The sequence below is a fragment of the Cimex lectularius genome, unplaced genomic scaffold (genome assembly GCF_000648675.2).
Source record: "Cimex lectularius strain Harlan isolate CLEC.00 unplaced genomic scaffold, Clec_2.1 scaffold141, whole genome shotgun sequence".
NCBI classification, from domain to species: domain Eukaryota; kingdom Metazoa; phylum Arthropoda; class Insecta; order Hemiptera; family Cimicidae; genus Cimex; species Cimex lectularius.
In genome coordinates this window covers 254,749-272,668 of record NW_019392838.1, presented here as the reverse complement: position 1 = coordinate 272,668, position 17,920 = coordinate 254,749, and the positions used below count along the sequence as shown (strand labels likewise).

At 33.9% G+C, this 17,920-nt stretch overlaps 1 protein-coding gene across 16 annotated transcripts in view; it reads right to left on the bottom strand.

The window, feature by feature from the left end:
• The window catches only part of LOC106671612 (ELAV-like protein 3), a 91,615-nt gene that overhangs the window by 25,291 nt on the left and 48,404 nt on the right, over nt 1–17,920 (bottom strand). For all 16 annotated transcript variants that reach the window (XM_024228605.1, XM_014402552.2, XM_024228607.1 and 13 more), the window contains 3 exons: nt 13,133–13,379; nt 12,602–12,705; nt 2,288–2,441 (listed from right to left, as the gene is read on the bottom strand). In XM_024228605.1, the coding sequence (XP_024084373.1) occupies nt 2,288–2,441; nt 12,602–12,705; nt 13,133–13,379 (505 nt within the window). The remainder of the gene's footprint in view (nt 1–2,287; nt 2,442–12,601; nt 12,706–13,132; nt 13,380–17,920) is intronic.

The window sequence follows — 17,920 nt, the reverse complement described above, 5'->3', positions numbered from 1 at the left end:
TCGCTGCCCTTTCTTTTTCTCTCACTCTTTCTCTCTTTCACACCCACTCGGTCCTACTAACTACCTATCCTCACATTCAAACTTTCTCACCATTTATTTTTTTATATGAAATTATTGTTTGGTGTAAGGTAAAGTACTTATAATGTTAATGTAAATGTTTCAAAGAAAGCGATAAATAAAACAAAATAGTAATAAAATAAATAAATTGAAAAAAGATAGGCAGTAAGGCATGTGAGAGTCACGTTTACAAACTATACTTAACAAAACAAAATCCAACTTAAAAAAAGGCTGATGAAATGAAACTCAACAAAATTTGCTTATCAAATTAAATTTTTTTTCTCAAGAAATACAAAACCAAAAAGGATGCCAAAAAAATTATATATGTGCCAAAGTATATAGTAGGCAAAATTATGATATAGCATTGTTTTTACAATGTGTACACTAAAATAAAAATAAAAAATAACTATTTACTTGAAAACGTATAACTTATAATTTCCTATGGTAATGATATTCTAATTTAAAATAAACTAATACACTCACAAAAACAAGTTTGGAATATTAGATCGAAGGATTCAAAGTTTATAAATTAAAAACACTAAAAATAAAGTGGGTTTCCTTTTAGATCTCTTTACTTTAAAATATATTATTGCACTTTTATTAATGCTAGGATATGCCATCATGGGCATTTAAACCTACAGATTAGTTTAAATCAATGAAAAAAATCAATTGTTTTAGCCAAAAAATGTATAATTTAATGAGGCCCATATCAAATTATACTCAAAAAAGAAAAAAAACGTTGTTTTCACATTTTTTAATTGTGCAATCTGTTCAGTTTATCAATACTGTAAGTTTTTTAAATTTGATTTTATTTAGCTGTACCAGCTTCTACTTTCTACATTTGCACTCTATTTAAAAACAATATAACTTAGTTATTTACAAATTTATGGTAATAATTCTGTAATACGGCTGATTAGTTGATCTGAATCAAATAATTTACAAGAGGATTATAGAATGTGTCTTGAAAAATCAAGACTGAAACATTTCAAATTTACTATTACAGCCTGGCGAAACGTATTGTTTTTTCAAAAATGGTTGATAGTGTAGAAAGAGTCCATATTTCTACTTTCTTTTTTTGTATGATCAACTAGTCAATAATTCCTGGTTTCTTCTAAATAAAATTAGAGAAAATGTAATAAGACCTGGTTTATTTCAGAGTCTTTCTAACTATCTCAAAGAGAAAAAAATCAATTTATAACAAAAAATGTGACACTAATAAACTTTATTGGTAAAAATATACTTGTTTAAAAGAATAGGATGATAATATTAATCGAAATGTAATAAAAGACCTGTGAAAGTTTTAAAATCATTTTAAAAACACTGTTGTTTTGTCTCAGACTTAATAACAACTTGACTACGGGTCATTTAAGACAAAAATCAATTATCATCATGATCAATAGGACAAATATTAAAACAATTATATATCACATTAAGCTGTTCTTACTTATTACTTAATAAAAATAATTGGGCAGTTTTAAATTTAACGTGATATTATATTCTGATGAGTGGGAAACAAAATAAAATTAGTCATTAATAAATAATGACACAAAATTACTTTCAAGAAAGTGATTGTATATATACACAATATTGCAGGTTTAAAATCTTAGTTTTTTCTTACACACAACTGGCTCAGTTTGTTAATTTTTCATTTACTGGTTTTTCAAAATTTTGTTATTAGATTTATTCCTTTGTATACTATGTTGTATAAAAGGAATGTTGTTGCTAATAGAACTCAACATGAATAGCTTTTTTAAAAGTTGGTCTGTCAACATCTTGGCGCATCAAAGTAGAAAACAGTTAAACAATATTCTTTTATTTTTATTTTCCTCGAAAATGTTAATATGGTCAAAACTTTATTTTATTATTTCGTAAACATAATAGTTCTCTATATAATTAAAAAAAAAAAATCAATTTGACGTGCTTTTAAGTAAAATGTCCTCATAAAATTTTGCAGGCTTTCCCCCCCTCCTGATGGTTACCTTAGAAAACCACAACTGTCTTTTTTTTAAATAATAAATAACCTAGATATGGTGCCTGCCTGATAGCATCTAAGCTATGAATAATTTTAAAAAATACTAAAAAAACTTTTATTGGGTGGCGTTACAAACCCATTGACTTTTTCTCTCATTGCTTTATATTCCAAACTTTTTTTTTCAGACAGAGTGTAGTTCGCTATTATATGTTTAAAATTGGAGCAAATACAAGTCTAATAAATAGGAAGCTAATTTACCTGTGATATTGTCGCAGAGGATGCGGGATGTAATTATTCTACCATAGGGACTAAATAAGTTTTCTAGATCTTGTTGTGCCATATTTTTAGGGAGCCCGCTTACGTATAGATTTGCACCTTTGATTGCTTCACTGCTAGGCCTAGCGAAAGAAACCTTGAAAAAAAAAGAGAAAAACAAAAATGATAAATTTGTTAAAAACAGTATTATTAAAATGATAAATTTAAATGGTGGTTCAATCATGAATGACTGGATAAAAATCTTAATCTTATACAGTTTACATTGTACCAAAAGCATGAAATTGTAATTTCAATACAACTTCCGTTATTTATTTCAAACAGGAAAAACATCATTATTTATGATAAGAATAAAATAACAAATCATCCAAATTTTGTGTCTAGGATATGTCCTTAATTGCTAATTAAAAATAAGGGTAGAGAAACTACACATTGGCAGTGCTTCAATGAGACAATTTCCATCTAATTAGGACTAGTGTCCCTATCACTTTTACTGTCACTGTCTCTTCTGGCTAGAAAAATAGAGAATATTTAGGCCTGTAGGGATAGTTTATTTGGACCTATAAAATGGAGCATCAAGGATTTTTCTAATTATTGATTGGCCATTTTGGATGTAAAGGAATTGGGATATTTGACAGAAACCCAATCTTCCGTTCCGTAAGTTGAATACATTTCACTAAGGTGTTATAAAAAATTTGATTTGTGGTTGGTTGATGATGGTAGTGAATACACTGCTAAATAAATAATAAATAAAGGTGAAGATAAGAAAATGGTAATTACTGGGCACAAACAATCCAAAAACCTCTGCACAAGATTTTGAAAGAAAGAAACTTTAAAATGGATGAAACTAAAGAAACGAAAAATCCTAACAAGTTCCTTGATGGGTACTGTGGACTGAATTGTGGAAGAATGATATCAACCAACTAGCAGATTTTATTACGAATTAATAATTATGATATTTATTTGCCTTAAAAAATAATTTGCAACAAAAGTTAATCTTCATTTTATCTTAGTATATCCACAGTTGAAGAAATTAGCATCATGGATGCACAGGCAAATGGTGTAGGGTTAATAATTAAAGTACAAAAAAATAGACAAGCTTTATCTCATTACAAGCAGACATCCATGAGTATTATTTTTAATGATAAACCAATTCACTTGGAAAAATTATATACAAGGAGAAGGTAGGAAGCCTTTTGAGACTCCAGAAAAAAATAAATTGGATGAGGACTAAACATTTTGGGCATACAACAATAACATATAACATTAGACATCATTCCTATAAATGTGGACAGATTATATGACCCCGGAACATCTTTTGCAAAACATTCTATAAAATCGTAACAGACTAGAAAGGATAGCAATTAGTAGAAAATCAAATACAAATTATATGAGAGAGGTGCCTCCGAAATGGGTGAAGAAACTGGTCCTAAAATTAATCTATGCAAGTTTAAAGTATGAACTATCGAACTCACGAAGACTTGTAGACAATCTTAAATGCGGTGCTGACAAAAATACCTCATACGCTTAGACAGACAAGAAGCTTTAAAAGCTTAAATTGTAAAAAGGTCATATACAAAATTTTCATTATTAAAACACCAAAATCTGGGCAAACATCACAACATGACAAACCGTTGGGTGCCAGGGCATAAAGGAATTTTGAATGGACTAGCAGACAAACTGGTCAGAGAGGCAAGACCAATTATATATTTTCAGTTTTAAACTTCTGATTTATCCTTGCCCTTATTCTTAGCCTTTATTTTACCTCTCACTCCTGGCCATATCTTAGTTCTGAAATATGTGAAAAGGGTCTTTTAAAGAAATAAGTAAGCTGCAATCTTGGCCCAAGGCTGAAAAATATTCTGCATGTGTGTATGAAGATGTTAAAAAGAAACCATAACCTGTAAATTGTACCGTGAAAGGAAGTCAGTCATGGTTAGGTAACCCAAAAATCCCAAAATGGAATTGTTTTAATACCTATAAGCAAAGTTTGCTTATTTATTTTATTTTCTGTCAAATCAATTAATTAAATTGTTTCAAGGTGGATGGCATGTTTTTTGGGTTTTGTTTGAATAGTGCTGCCATCTTACAGTAAATAAACAAGTTGAGATTTTCTTCAAATCTGAAAAATTTCATTGTTTAAGGATTATGTTGATGAGAGGAGAGAAAGTGGGGGTTTTTGTTCCCCAAGCGTTCCCTTTTGTATTTTTCGTTGACTCGATCCTTCTTTTAAGAAGTAATAGGTTATTGACTGCTTGCTACAACTCCTTTCCCTGTGTTTTATGTGTATCCCAGGTTATGCCTCCATTGGCTGGCTGCTTCACATTTGAAAATTATATGGCTGGCTGTTTCTTCCTCCTCATTGAATAACCTACAAAACATTGAATATGCTCATGTCGTGTAGATGTTTTCTCAGATGCCAATGACTGGCTGTCCTAGCACTACTCTGAGCTTAGCCCTCTCTAACTGTAGCAGTGAGTTTGCCAGTTTGGTTATTTTAGCATACGCTTACTGTGTCTAACTCTAGAGTTTACCCACGTCTCTTTTTGTCTTTTTTCAATTCATCCTGTGATGGAGGATTCTTTGTTTGGTTTTGTTATTTAAAAAAATAAGTTCAGGGCCTATACATGATATTGAAGATTCTCGTTTGGCCAGTGCGTCTGCCTTTTCATTACCCAAAATTCCCTTTTGTCCTGGTACCCAAGATATTATCAGGTTGTTTCCCCAAGTTTTGTAGATTTTAGAGTCATTCACTGAATAGTTTTGATTTGTTTACTTTCTAATGCTTTAATAGCTGCTTAGCTATCCGATCGTATGAATAGTTTTTGGTACTGTAACAGCTTTCTAAGTCACAAATATTGATGACATTGAGTTTGACTGCATGCTTGGGCTTGTACAAGAAAGCCTGATCCGGTTCCTTCATGTGTTTTGGAGACATCTGTGTACAAAAGAATTTATGATAGTTTTATGGAAGGTGTTAGAGTAAACGATAAACATCAATCCGTAGATAGAAAGGGGGCGATGATGCCAGGGATAAAGCTTCCCCCTGTGACGTGTCACGCACAAATCAAGGGGCGGGACTATTGTAAAAGCTGCGCAGACAGACGATGCGATTGAGAGTTGTTTGTGGATTGTACGTGAAGATTCTGCTAAAAACTGGGCAAAGAAAGAAGGGCAGCACGAGAGACTCGACGCCTGCGTAATCCTGCCTTGCCGGGAAAATCGACACAAGCTTTCTACAATGGCTTATCAACCCGATCTTGCAAGGTAGACGTAAAAAAATGAACAGGAAGAAGTGATGAAGGCGGAATGACTAATTGCTTTACTCCAAGTTCAATATAAGGAGTAAATTTAGCCCACGGATTGATTTTTCCATCAAGGTTCCAACCAAGACCGCTAAGTACGTTCATACTGCTTAAATTTAAGCATCTTTCAAATTCAAACACAAGAAAATTAGATCTACTTCAAAATTTCAACTTCAAACATTGCACACCTTCTACGACTTCAAAACAAAATAAGGAAGCAATTAAAAAAACATCAATTTCATTGTGTTTGTTTTCTAATCAATGCTGGTTTGATTCGGTCAATATTGACCAGATTTCCCAACCGATATTGAACGGTCCGTGTAAGGATCACACAGCCGACTTGAGATGGGACCGTTGAATAGAAAATCGATCAGGGCTGGCCTATCTCCAAAGCGTGAAGTACGCAGAAACGAGCCACACCTGCTAATCTGCAAGCGGCATCTACAGTTGGAAACCATCTTCTGCAGATTCCACGCTGCCGAACGGAAAGAAGATGGACCTTAAATATATCGAACATAAACATTTTACAGTAATCCATTTACGTTTAAGTGGTCAATTGACCAAGTTACTTCTTTCAATTATTTATTCTTTTTATGTAAGGTCTTGGTTCAGATAATAAAGTCAGTGTCACGAGCGGGATTCGGACCCACGACCTTCGGCTAAATATCTCAACCAAGACCTTACATAAAAGAATAATTAATTGAAAGAAGTAACTTGGCCAATTGACCACTGAAACGTAAACGGATTAATATTTAATAAGTAAACGAAGTATAACTTCACTAACAGCTCCCCGTGGCCACTTCATCAATCACTGAGAATCGAATCCTGATTACGCGACATTTGAAAATGGCAAAAAGAGGGAAAATTCGAACGGTTGTAGGTTGAGATGGAGAGTTGGTGCCCGAGAGGATCGAAGAGCCACGATAGTCAAGTGGTAGAGCAGTGGCGTATTTAGCCGAAGGTCGTCGGTTCGAATCCAGCTCGTGACACTGAATCTTTTATCTCAACCAAGACCTTACATAAAAAGAATAATTAATTTTATAGTAATTGTTATACTTTTTTTAAAATACTTTCAACATCTCTCTTTGGTAACCTTCAACAACTCCCTATAGAAAAAGAAGAAAAAACATAAAGGGACTTAAAAACAACAAGGGGTAACATTTTTAACTAATTCTAATTTTAACGATTAATTTTATAAGTTTAATTTGTTGTTTCTCTACGATTTTTCTAGTTATAAAATTAGAATAAAAAAAAGTTAGAATTAAGTGGTAGCGATCTTTCCCCTAAATGGTAGGAATTCATGCTTCACCCTGCTTACAACCTGACGTCGCCTTTCCTACTGCTTCTCCCAATCAGTGCATCAAAGTACATTTTAAAAACTAAGATTTGATTAAAATATGAGAAGTTTTCAACCTTTTTCATGTTATATTGTTAAAAATAAAATACTGTCTCAAAGTAAACAAAATAAAACATACAGTTACATTTTTAGAAGTAAAACTCATGTATTTTGTTTTAATATCCTTCGAGTAAAAAATGGTTATGCATCAGAACTCCGGGAAAATTCATAATACACATTAAATTTTATGCAAATTTCGTTAATTTAAAGGTATGGACCATTGTTAGATGAAAAAGCTGGTTTGTTTCCTATTTTGTTTAAATTCCATTTCTACTAGATGGATTTCAATTTTCATAACCATTTCTTTTTCTGAAACTTCGTGTTTTTAGCCCAACTCCAAAATTCAACAATTATAGTCATTCAGTTGCTCAAAGAGAGGCCAAAAAGCTGCTTTTATTTCGGTACCATTTTTTCAAAATCTATTTGGTCAATTACGACCAATCTTTTTCTGTTTTATTTCTTCAGGATGGTACGGATTCGAAGCAAGGGGTTTTTAAAAGTATTGAATTGTTGATTTTTGACAACAACTTAAAGTTGGCCTAAAATAAAGCTGTGCTTATGTTTTATATACATAAAAAAACTACGCTTCAGGGTGTTCTTTTCACAAATACTGCTCACTACGACTATTTGCCTATTATTGCTCTTCAAAATGCAAACAAAATAATAATTTCAATATGCTGAAGGGATTTGGAGATAAAATACAACTCAATGGGAGGTCAAAAAGTTTTTTTTTCGGTACTATTTCATCAAAAACTATTTTGGTTTATTCAACCAATCTTTCTATCCACTAGTTTTCTTAGTATACGATGCACCTGTAGCTGGAGGCTTTAAAAAATAGCCATTGTTAATGCTTTGGCAACAGCCTAAATTTGTGAAAAAATGTTACACATTTTTTTAGAAAAAATCTGCATTTCTGGGCGTTTTTTTTAAATATTGCTCGCTAGGATAGTGTTTCTTTCTTATAGCTCTACAAAATGGAAAAACAATGGTTTCTATTTGTAGAATGTTCAATATGTTGTTTTTGGAGAAAAGTATATCGAAAAGTGAAAATATTCAACTCAATGGAAAGAGGAAAGTTGCCATTTTTCAGAACCATTTTTCAAAATCTATTTGGTCTATTATAAGCAATCTTTTTATGCTTTATTTTTCTTAGTATACGGCGCACCTTTAGCTTTTTAGAAAATAGTGAATCGTTACCGTTTTGGCAACCACCTAAATTTGTTACAACATTTTACACTTTATTTTTTCTCAAAAAAATTAATTTCTCAACTTCTGGCTTCTGGTTTTCTTGTTAAATATTCAACACCCGGGATGATTCTCGAGTCTGCGGGTAATTTATTACTGTAAGTAGCAAAAGATGGAAATCCGGGAGACTATGAGAAGCCAATAAGGTCGACTCGGCACATGTTTGTGTGTATGTTGGTGCATGTGCGGATTTGAGCCTATATAAATTCAAATCCAAATTTTGAAATACTGCTCATTACGATTGTCTGTCTAATATTATTATTTTAGAAGGGTTCGCAATAGCAGAGGTCATATCAACCCTCAGGGTGCCGGTGTTTTTGAAAAAAGCCCCGAATGCAGGGCGGCTGGATTCGAACCCGGGACCTTTACCTTACAGCGATGAGCGCCGTGTCAACGCCTAAACCGTTCCGGCCCGTTTGTTTAATATTGCTCTATAAAGTGTAAAAAGAATGGTTTCAATATGTTGAACAGTTTTGGACGAAAGGTGAAAAAATACAACTCAACGAAAAGCGATTTTCAGGTTATATCTTTCTGCTGCCGGTCAATTTACGCCATAAAACCTCTACAGATTGCTTTTGCAGAAGGGATTTGATAGACGATGTTTCAGTTTAAAACGGTAGTTTTGGACACGTTGGTAGAATATACATAAAAGACGAAAATTGTCAAACAGCTCAAGGCGATTTGCTTGTCCATCAATGCACCAGAGTGATTCGCAACTTTCCAAAAAATATTTGAAACACTTCTAAAGATCGGAATCCCACGCGGCCAGTTTTATTCTGTTCAAAAAAGCTTATAGTTCAATTAATTTTTTTTGTCATTAAGCCCTGTTTATATGAAACGTTTACTTATGTAATACAGTACAGATGTCCTGGAGGTTGATGAGGAAGTGGGTAAATGTTATTCTTCAATTTAGGCCTGCTTTTGTTTTCGAATGTTGAAAACATTTATTTTATACATTCGCAGCAAATGTACAATGAGAATTGTGTTAAAAAGTAATTCACACCGACATAATACTTCCCTGTTCTTTTAAACTCTACGAATGGAAGAAAAGCCGCGCTAAATAAAATCTTCATTAATAAAATATTTAAATTACAAAACGCCCTAGTAAAAGAAAGCCTCGGCTTTTAATTGAGTTGGCAGCAGTAAAATCAATTTTTTCTTAATCGGTTCCCTTTAAAAAGTTGAACACCGCCCACGCTCGAATTCCATTCGTGTAACGCCTTCCGATAATATTTTCAGGGAACGAGACCAACATTTATTATTAACAATCGTATATTTAACTACGAACTCGCACATGAACATTAAATAATGATCTTGCTATCAAAAACCGATAGCACAGTGGAATCGATCAACTTGTACATTATGCAGAGTTTCATTACACCTGTGTAAAAAGCGACCTGTCTATTACAACAGCTGACAGCTTTGTTATTCGAGAGTCGGTTAGAAAAATAATCAAGCTTTTATTAAGCACGCGCGCATGATGAAATATAATATTCACAACCGTTTTTATATGCTGCTCTTTTTTTTTTTTTAGGAACATTGTGTATTTTCCTATTAAAAACTATAATCCAACACCTCAATAATCAATCACTCAATTTTTGAGTATGATGTGTTTTATTATATTTTTTTATTGAATAATGGACATCGTTGCTTGGGGGGGGGGACGCGTGGAAGACTCTTATTTGCCACGCTAGAGTTCGAACCTCGCCATAGCATGAAATTTTAATTGATAATAATTTTTAAAAAAATTTCAAGCTTCAAAGTATTTTAAATAAAGTGTTTTTGAAAAGTCGTTAAGTCTTTCTCATTTGAGATATCATATTTTCATAAAAGTGTTTCGCTAACTTAAAATGGAATTTCGACGATCTCAAAGCCATGGGAACGTGTAGGGATTGAAGTGTGAAACTTTTGGAATCGGAAACGGATCAATAGGTTGACAAAAGTAATGTTGAGTTCAGAGTAAGGTTAGTGATGTAGTAAGGAGCTTTGACGATTTGTCTGAGGACTTTTGATCGGAGGGTTTGGATGAGCTGTATATTGGGTGGCTTGGCTGAACCACACAGTTCCACTCCGCAGTTCAAAGTGGTCACTGGAAAGTCTTGTATATGGTTAGTTTAGTGTTGATCGTCAAGACGGATTTATGTCCCAGAAGTCTCTTAGTTGTCCAAGTCTTCTTTTAAGTTGTTTAAGACTTGTGTAGGGATTCCATGTCACCAAGTAGTATTTGACTTGAGTGGAAGTCGTTATCTGTTTGTTGATAACAGTCTTATCCTCGACTTTTTGCACCAGTCTTCGATAAGGTCAAGGTGTTCTTAGATGGTCAAGGTTGCTTGGATAGGATTCGAGATAAAATTTCGGTATCGTCCGTGTAGGTGATGGTGATATTGGGGTGTGCAGGAGATCAGCAGAGATTATCTAAAGGATGCTCCCTTGTGGAACGCCGGCATCTGTTTTACTTCCGAGAACGCGTTACCACACCTCATTCTGAAGCAGTTAGATAGGATTTATTATAGGATAGGAAAAGTAGTGCGTTTTTGTCATTAATGGTTTTTATAATCGCGTAGGGGAAAAACCATAGATCAGACTCCTAGGAAAGTTTGTGACGTCTATGGCGAGACTTTATTAGAAAGTACCGTCTGTGTAACGCAAAGCGATCGTCGGTCGTCCTTCAGTTATCGATTATGACTAAATTCAAGTTTGGTCACAAATAACCACAATCATCGTATAGGGATTTAATATATGACTTTCAATGCATCTGAGAATAGCTGTTTTTTTTATTTTTTTTTATTGGTTTATTATTTTTCACAGACAGAACAATTTATTGGATCTTCAGCTGAGATTTTCCTGTTAAAACACAATGTAATCGATATTTTATTTTAAAAGATTGATAAATATATAAAAAGTGGTTCTTATAAGACAATGTTCAGAGAGGAGAATCCATGGAAAAAGCAGCGACACACCGTTCACAACTCCAATAGCCTGATTACCTCCCAAAAAATGGGCATTTGGTGGTATTGGAATGGAGTGCTTTATTCTTATTCTTCTTATCAACCAAACCGTCAATCCTAGTATACACTGCACAAAATCGGATTCATGCTAGTAATTGGTCAAAAACGGACTGGCATTGACTAATCGCAAGGGAATGTACCCCGACACTGCCCTTCAGATTTTTACTTATTCCCGGCTCTTAAAAGTTCTATGTTGAAAAATACTTTAGTTCACTTGAGGATTGCCGAGGAAAGAATTGCAGAATTACATGGAACATGGTCACATTGGAGTAAAATATTTAATACTTTATTGAATACATTTCTTTAAAGTATCTATAATTTTTATATTGAATTTACTATCAAAACCTCTAAGGATTTATTTTATGTCCCGACTTTCTTTTATTAAATTTAAAACCTTTTTTTTGTGAGGTGAGTTAAGACAAAAAACGACTAAATGTTGGTCGAATTTGTTTTAACACTGAACCGATTAATGAAATTTCGTTAGATTAAACAATGAGAAAAGACTGAAAGGATCCAAATTAAAATATATCTCGATATACTGCTGACCCTACCACTACAGTAACCCTAAAATGATGCACAGCCTAACCCTACCGTTACCCTATTTTGACCTTGACGCCGTCCTTTCATTCACGCCAATAAATGCATTCTCTCGCATAGTGTCCATACTATTGTGTAGTCACCAGGGTTTTTGATATCACGCCATACACTTCCTCCTGTCACATTGCAAATATTTATAAAACCAAATAACCTAAACTATTTTGGCGTGTTTGTACGTATTCGATATTCCAGCACAAAAACGCACAAACTTCAACGTTCACGCCAATAAATATATTCACACGGAGTAAAAATATCTCTCTTTCACTATCCTAAATTAACCTAATTGGTTCGACAAGTCTGTGGCTACTCGATATTCCACACAGACCATATCCATACACTTAACACTCACGCAAATATATACATTTACACAATTCGGTAGTCATCAGAGTTTTTGATATCAAACCAGTGACGAAGACTGCAAATATAACACTAAATAACGTAGATTACTTTGATGTACATGTCCATCAAACATACACCTAACAATTAATTGGTCAAGCAGACCACGAAATTAGTGAATTTAATCATACACCAAACGTTCACGCTAATAAATACATTCAATCAAATTAAGGATATTATTTCAACCTATGTACGAAAGGGCTCCCTATTTGGGATCTTAAACGTTTCGAATTAATTCTGATTTAATAAGAGTCTCATCATTCATATCTGCACATGTTGAATTATAAGTAAAAACATTTTTATAATTTAAGTATAAAAAATAAAAATTTAAAAAACAAATAGGCATAATTACCTTAATTGTTTTATTTTGAAGACGTAGCCCATTAAGCGTGTTGATTGCCTTTTCAGCGTCTTCAGGCCTGTGATAATTAACAAACCCATATCCCAAACTTTGACCTACAACAAGTCATTATCGTTTAAGTGAGTCTAGCGAGTACAAAGCCTGTAGGATCATTTTAAATGGATAATAATAAATATCATAAAAAGACATTGCAATTGGATTAATCTATTAATCATTAATTACAAGTGACAGTCGGGCGAAGCCAGGATAATTAGCGCGGTTGTAAAACCGGTGATAAAAATCTCATGAAGCATCTGGCCCTTAATTTGTCACATTTTGAATTTATTGTTATGCAACTTGTACTAAATAATGTTTACAAGTAAATTAAGACGCTGCCCAGTGATCGATGTAAAAATGACTGGACTGTCAAAATCTCTAGCCAAATTTTGAATGAATCCAGAGATTTTACAAAAAATTTCTGAGTGAAGAAGATCATTGGAAAATTCAAAAAAAAACGCATAGTATAATGAACTCGATAGATACCTGTAACTTTGTCTCTTATAAGTTTGCAGCTCTCCACGTCACCAATAGAAGAAAATAAAGACCGGATTTCTTCTTGTGTCATTGTCTGGGGGAGGTAGTTGACTATTAAATTAGTTTTACTCTCTTCTTGATTGGTGCCAGGCTGTGACGATGAGTTGTGAGAGTTATTCGAGGACGTAGTGGAACTTGTGTGTATTGAACCATTTTGTTGGGGTAATGTATCCATCCCGTTCATCATTCTTCTAGCCTAAAACAAAAAAGAAAACATTAAAATATGAATTGATGAAATGAGTCAACATGCAAAGTGTCAAATGGAAATAGTACGCTTCGTAATAAAGGTATGATGTTTAATAATCATTTTAACAAAAAGGACGAGAGGAAAAATGTTGGGCTCAGTATTGGTCCTTTTAGAACCGAGCACTTTTCGAATTAGGGGAAAAAATTAGGGCTTGCCGAATATCTACAATAATGAAGAAGTAAAACATTAGTAGACACACTAGAGCTGATGATAAACGTTGAAAAATATGCTGGAAGTTTTGAAAAAGCACAAGGGTGAAAGTGGTTCTGATCATTTTGGTCTGCCTATCTGTGTTATATTGTCGGATGCTTTTCTTGTTTCCATAAGATTCTGTTTTTAATAATTTCGGTTAAAATACACCGATGAAGATGGCGTTTGACAGTCTTTCCCGTATACTCGGTCGTCCTAAAAAGGACAATGAGGACTTTAACGTCCGCACCTAGCCTATTCGGCCTTATCGGACGTTTTGATTCTCAAGATGAGAGCTGACGCACCTTTACATACGACAGAATGGTGTTATTGCCGCAGCATTGGTGTAGAGGCAGCTCAGCCACGAAGGGCCAAGACAACCTCGCTCCTCGCTTGCCCATTCCGAGTGGACGGGTCTGCATTAAGCATCAGAACGTATGTCGCGCGCAAAGGGCTAAGCCGAAATACATCAGCCCGGTCTCCCGCGCACTCCCTAGGTAAAGAAGGCCACTCTATATCCCAGAGTATTGGGGCTGACGATAGACCAAAACGCTCGGAAAGTACCATTACCGCTCTAATGTACCAAGTCCATTACTACTCCTCGCAATTAAAATTTGAGAGCACAGCAAAAAATTGTCAGTACAGTTTGGAGTGGGAAAAACCAGCTGATTCACCGATGATGATGATGATAAGAGGTTATTAAGAAACGGGATTTTGATATATTCCAAGAACTGCAGCCTTTTGGGCTTTGGCACTTTCCCTAGTTACGTTCAGTCTAATTGACTAGACCCTTCTTTTAAGTCATCGCTGCAATTCTTTTCTCCGGTCTTCTTGGTACGCTAAGTTATGTCTTCCATGCGCAATTGCTTCACATCTGTTGATACAGGTAGTTTCTTCTTACTCATGGCATAACCTACAAATGAGGTCTTCGTTGAATATCCCCATTTTGTTTAGGTGTGTTTCCCAGATGCCAGTGACTAGTGAACTCTGTCACACTCCCGAGTTGATGACTGTCTATGTCTGGCACCATAGTAAATACTTAATACCAAAGTAAATAGAATTCTTCTATTTCTGACCTCACAATAACTGTCCATTGATGATGACGATGATTGCAGCTACTAGGATGCGGAAGTTTGGTATTTTACAATGCAGCTTTTTGGCTTATTGAACTTGTCGTAGGTCCTTAGTTCAGTTCAATTCACTCGAACCTTCTTCTAAAAAGTAGTAGGTCATTTCTCTGACCTTAAGCTATGATGATAAGCAGAGCAAAACGCTCTGAAAAGACCAAACAATAATCATCACCATTCTGATCTCACAATAGCTTTCCGTTGATGATTATTATAAGAAAAACTAGGAAGCGGGGGTTTGGTATTCCGCAAGCTTTACAACCATTTGGCTGTGTTTTTCCTAGTTCCTTAGATCAGTTTAGTCGATTCTTCTTTTAAAGAAGTAGTTGGTTATTTGTCTGTCCTTAAGATCTTAGGCAGAGCAAAACGCTGTGAAAAGATTAAACTACAAATCCATCATCGTTCTGACCTCACAATAACTGTCCGTTGATGATGATGATAAGAAAAACTAGGAAGCAGGGGTTTCGTATGCCACAAGCACTACAACCTTTTGGCTTATTGTGTTTTTCCTAGTTCCTTAGATCAGTTTAATTGCCTCGATTTTTCTTTTGAAGAAGTAGTAGGTTATTTGTCTAACCTTAGCCAAAGATGATACGCCGAGCTACTGTGCCATCATTTTTTTTTTTCAATGTTAAATATCCCATTACCAATTTTTCGCGATGCAAATCAAAAACTGAGAGCTGGTTTTTGATTAACACGACTGTCTTTTAAACAATTCCCAATGGAATAACACCAATTTGGATAAAATCAGTGTAACATTTATTATTAAAAATCTTACCTCAAGATTTTCATATTTATCTTATTTTTTAGAAGATATTCACGTATTGCTTGAAAAAGCGAAACTAGAACTAGGTACGGGAAAGTCCTGCTTTTTTCAGAATAAAGGCCCAATCATAAACTCAACCAAGTTTTTAACGGGGGCCCATTTCTGCAGTCACGGCTAGCCAATTAGTTTGCCGTGGGGGCCGGCCTGTTTTGTTCCTTTTTGCTCTCCTAGCACATTGTCGGTTGTCGAGGGGAGGGAAGTTAGTGAATTAGTGGTTAGTGGGCTTTTGTTTGTCGATATTTATTGCATCAAAAGCAGAGTTCGGATCGTTTTGAAAAATCATTTCAACAAAATCAACCAATTAAGAATATTTACAACCCCCAATTTTGTTTATAATCGATCAATTTTATTTCTTTAATTACATGCCAGTTCGTAGATCATTTAAAAAATTCTATATTGCTTAAGATATTATGAAAATCGTTTAAAAATGTCTCATATAATTCTTCTGGAACCCTTTCAGCAGCGAAAGAAGGAAAGAAGAAAATAGCAGTTAAGACTTGGCTCAATAAAAAGTACATTATGAACTGTAATGGCGATATTGATAACTTCAGGGCAATACATAAATAGGGTGAAAAAATGAAAGTAAAATTAAGATATATTATTGAAATCAATGTGTACTATAAGCAACATTTAAATGATGAGATTGAAATAATACAAAGTAACATGTCACAAGTGATTTGGTTGGTGATAAATAATACACAGAATTTCAATTAATTAATCTTTTTATGTAAGGTTTTGGTAGAAATGAAAAAGCTAGTGCCACGAGCGGGATTCGATCCCACGACCTTCGGCTAAATACGCCACTGCTCGTGACAGTAGCTTTTTCATTTCGACCAAAACCTTACATAAAAAGATTAATTAATTGAAAGAAGTAATTTGTTCAATAGATCACTAAATATGATGGATTTAATACGCAGAATAATGAAGCGAGCATGTATCCCCTGAGTATCACAATGATAATTTTTATGACAATTTGTGCGAATAGATTGCTACAAAGAGAAATTTGACTTTAAAAAAACTGTCATTATGGGAGACATGAATGCAAGAACAGGTTGTACAGTGCGTCATCTGGAGAAATGGAGGAGACGATGCAGAATTAGCAAGGATTCAATAGAGGATAGTGAAAGCCAAAAGTTGTTGTTCTGTGAGGTAAATGAAGCTCATATGATGAATTGAAGTGATAAACAATATGGCGATTACACTTATGTGAGTAAATTTGGAAACAGTGTTATAAATTGTAGTTTATTAAATCCATTATTTTTAGTAGTCTATTGACCAAATTGCTTCTTTCAATTAATTAATCTGTTTATGTAAGGTTTTGGTTGAAATGAAAAAGCTAGCTGGATTCGAATTTCAACTAACACCTTACATAAGATTAATTAATTGAAAGAAGCAATTTGGTCAATAGACCACTAAATATAATGGATTTAATAAGTAAAACGAAGTATAACTTCACTAACAGCACCCCTTGGCCATTTCATATGTCGCCGAGAATCGAATCCTGATTACACGACATTTGAAATATGGCAAAAAGGAGGGAAAATTCAAAAGGTTGTAGGTTGGTATGGGGAGTTGGTGTCCGAGTGGATCGATGTCAAGTGGTAGAGTAGGGGCGTATTTAGCCGAAGGTCGTGGGTTCGAATCCCGCTCGTGGCACTAGCATTTTTAATTTCAACCAAAACCTTACATAAAAGGATTAATTAATTGTAGTTTATGTTTTGAACATATCTTTGATATAATACTAGACTTTAGTATAAAACCATTTCCTGTATCAGCACACAATATGTTACAAGTGACTATTAATAACGTTAGAGGTGTTATTTATACAAATAGAAAACATCACGACTAAGCTTTCATTAACGAAATATGTGTGGAACCACGATTATGAAAAAAAAATTATAATTAAAAAAGGCTAATTTGATAACAATGGGTATAAACTAAGATATGAAAAATAATTATGTACACAATGCAGTAAAAAATCGAAAATTATTAATTAAAATATCTGGGAAGAAGTTGTTAGTTATTCTAAAAGATGTAAAATCGAGTTGTGTCTGTCATGACAAAGAGGTTAAGAAAAATAACTTGTAAATTGATTATAGTATATAGGCGTAATAAAAGACTTATGTCTTACATTAGTCAAATAAACAAATTAAAAACCTTCTTCCTAAGCTGATTCCTCGATGAAGTAACAAAAAATAAATATAATGTAAAAAAAAAAACAGTTTACTTTTCCATGGCCGATTGGCTCGATGAAAAGTAACAAAAGGGAAATATATCGTTTAAAAATAAACTGACTCCTCATCGAAAAATTAACAAAATGGAAATATTATGTTTTAAAAACCGAAGTC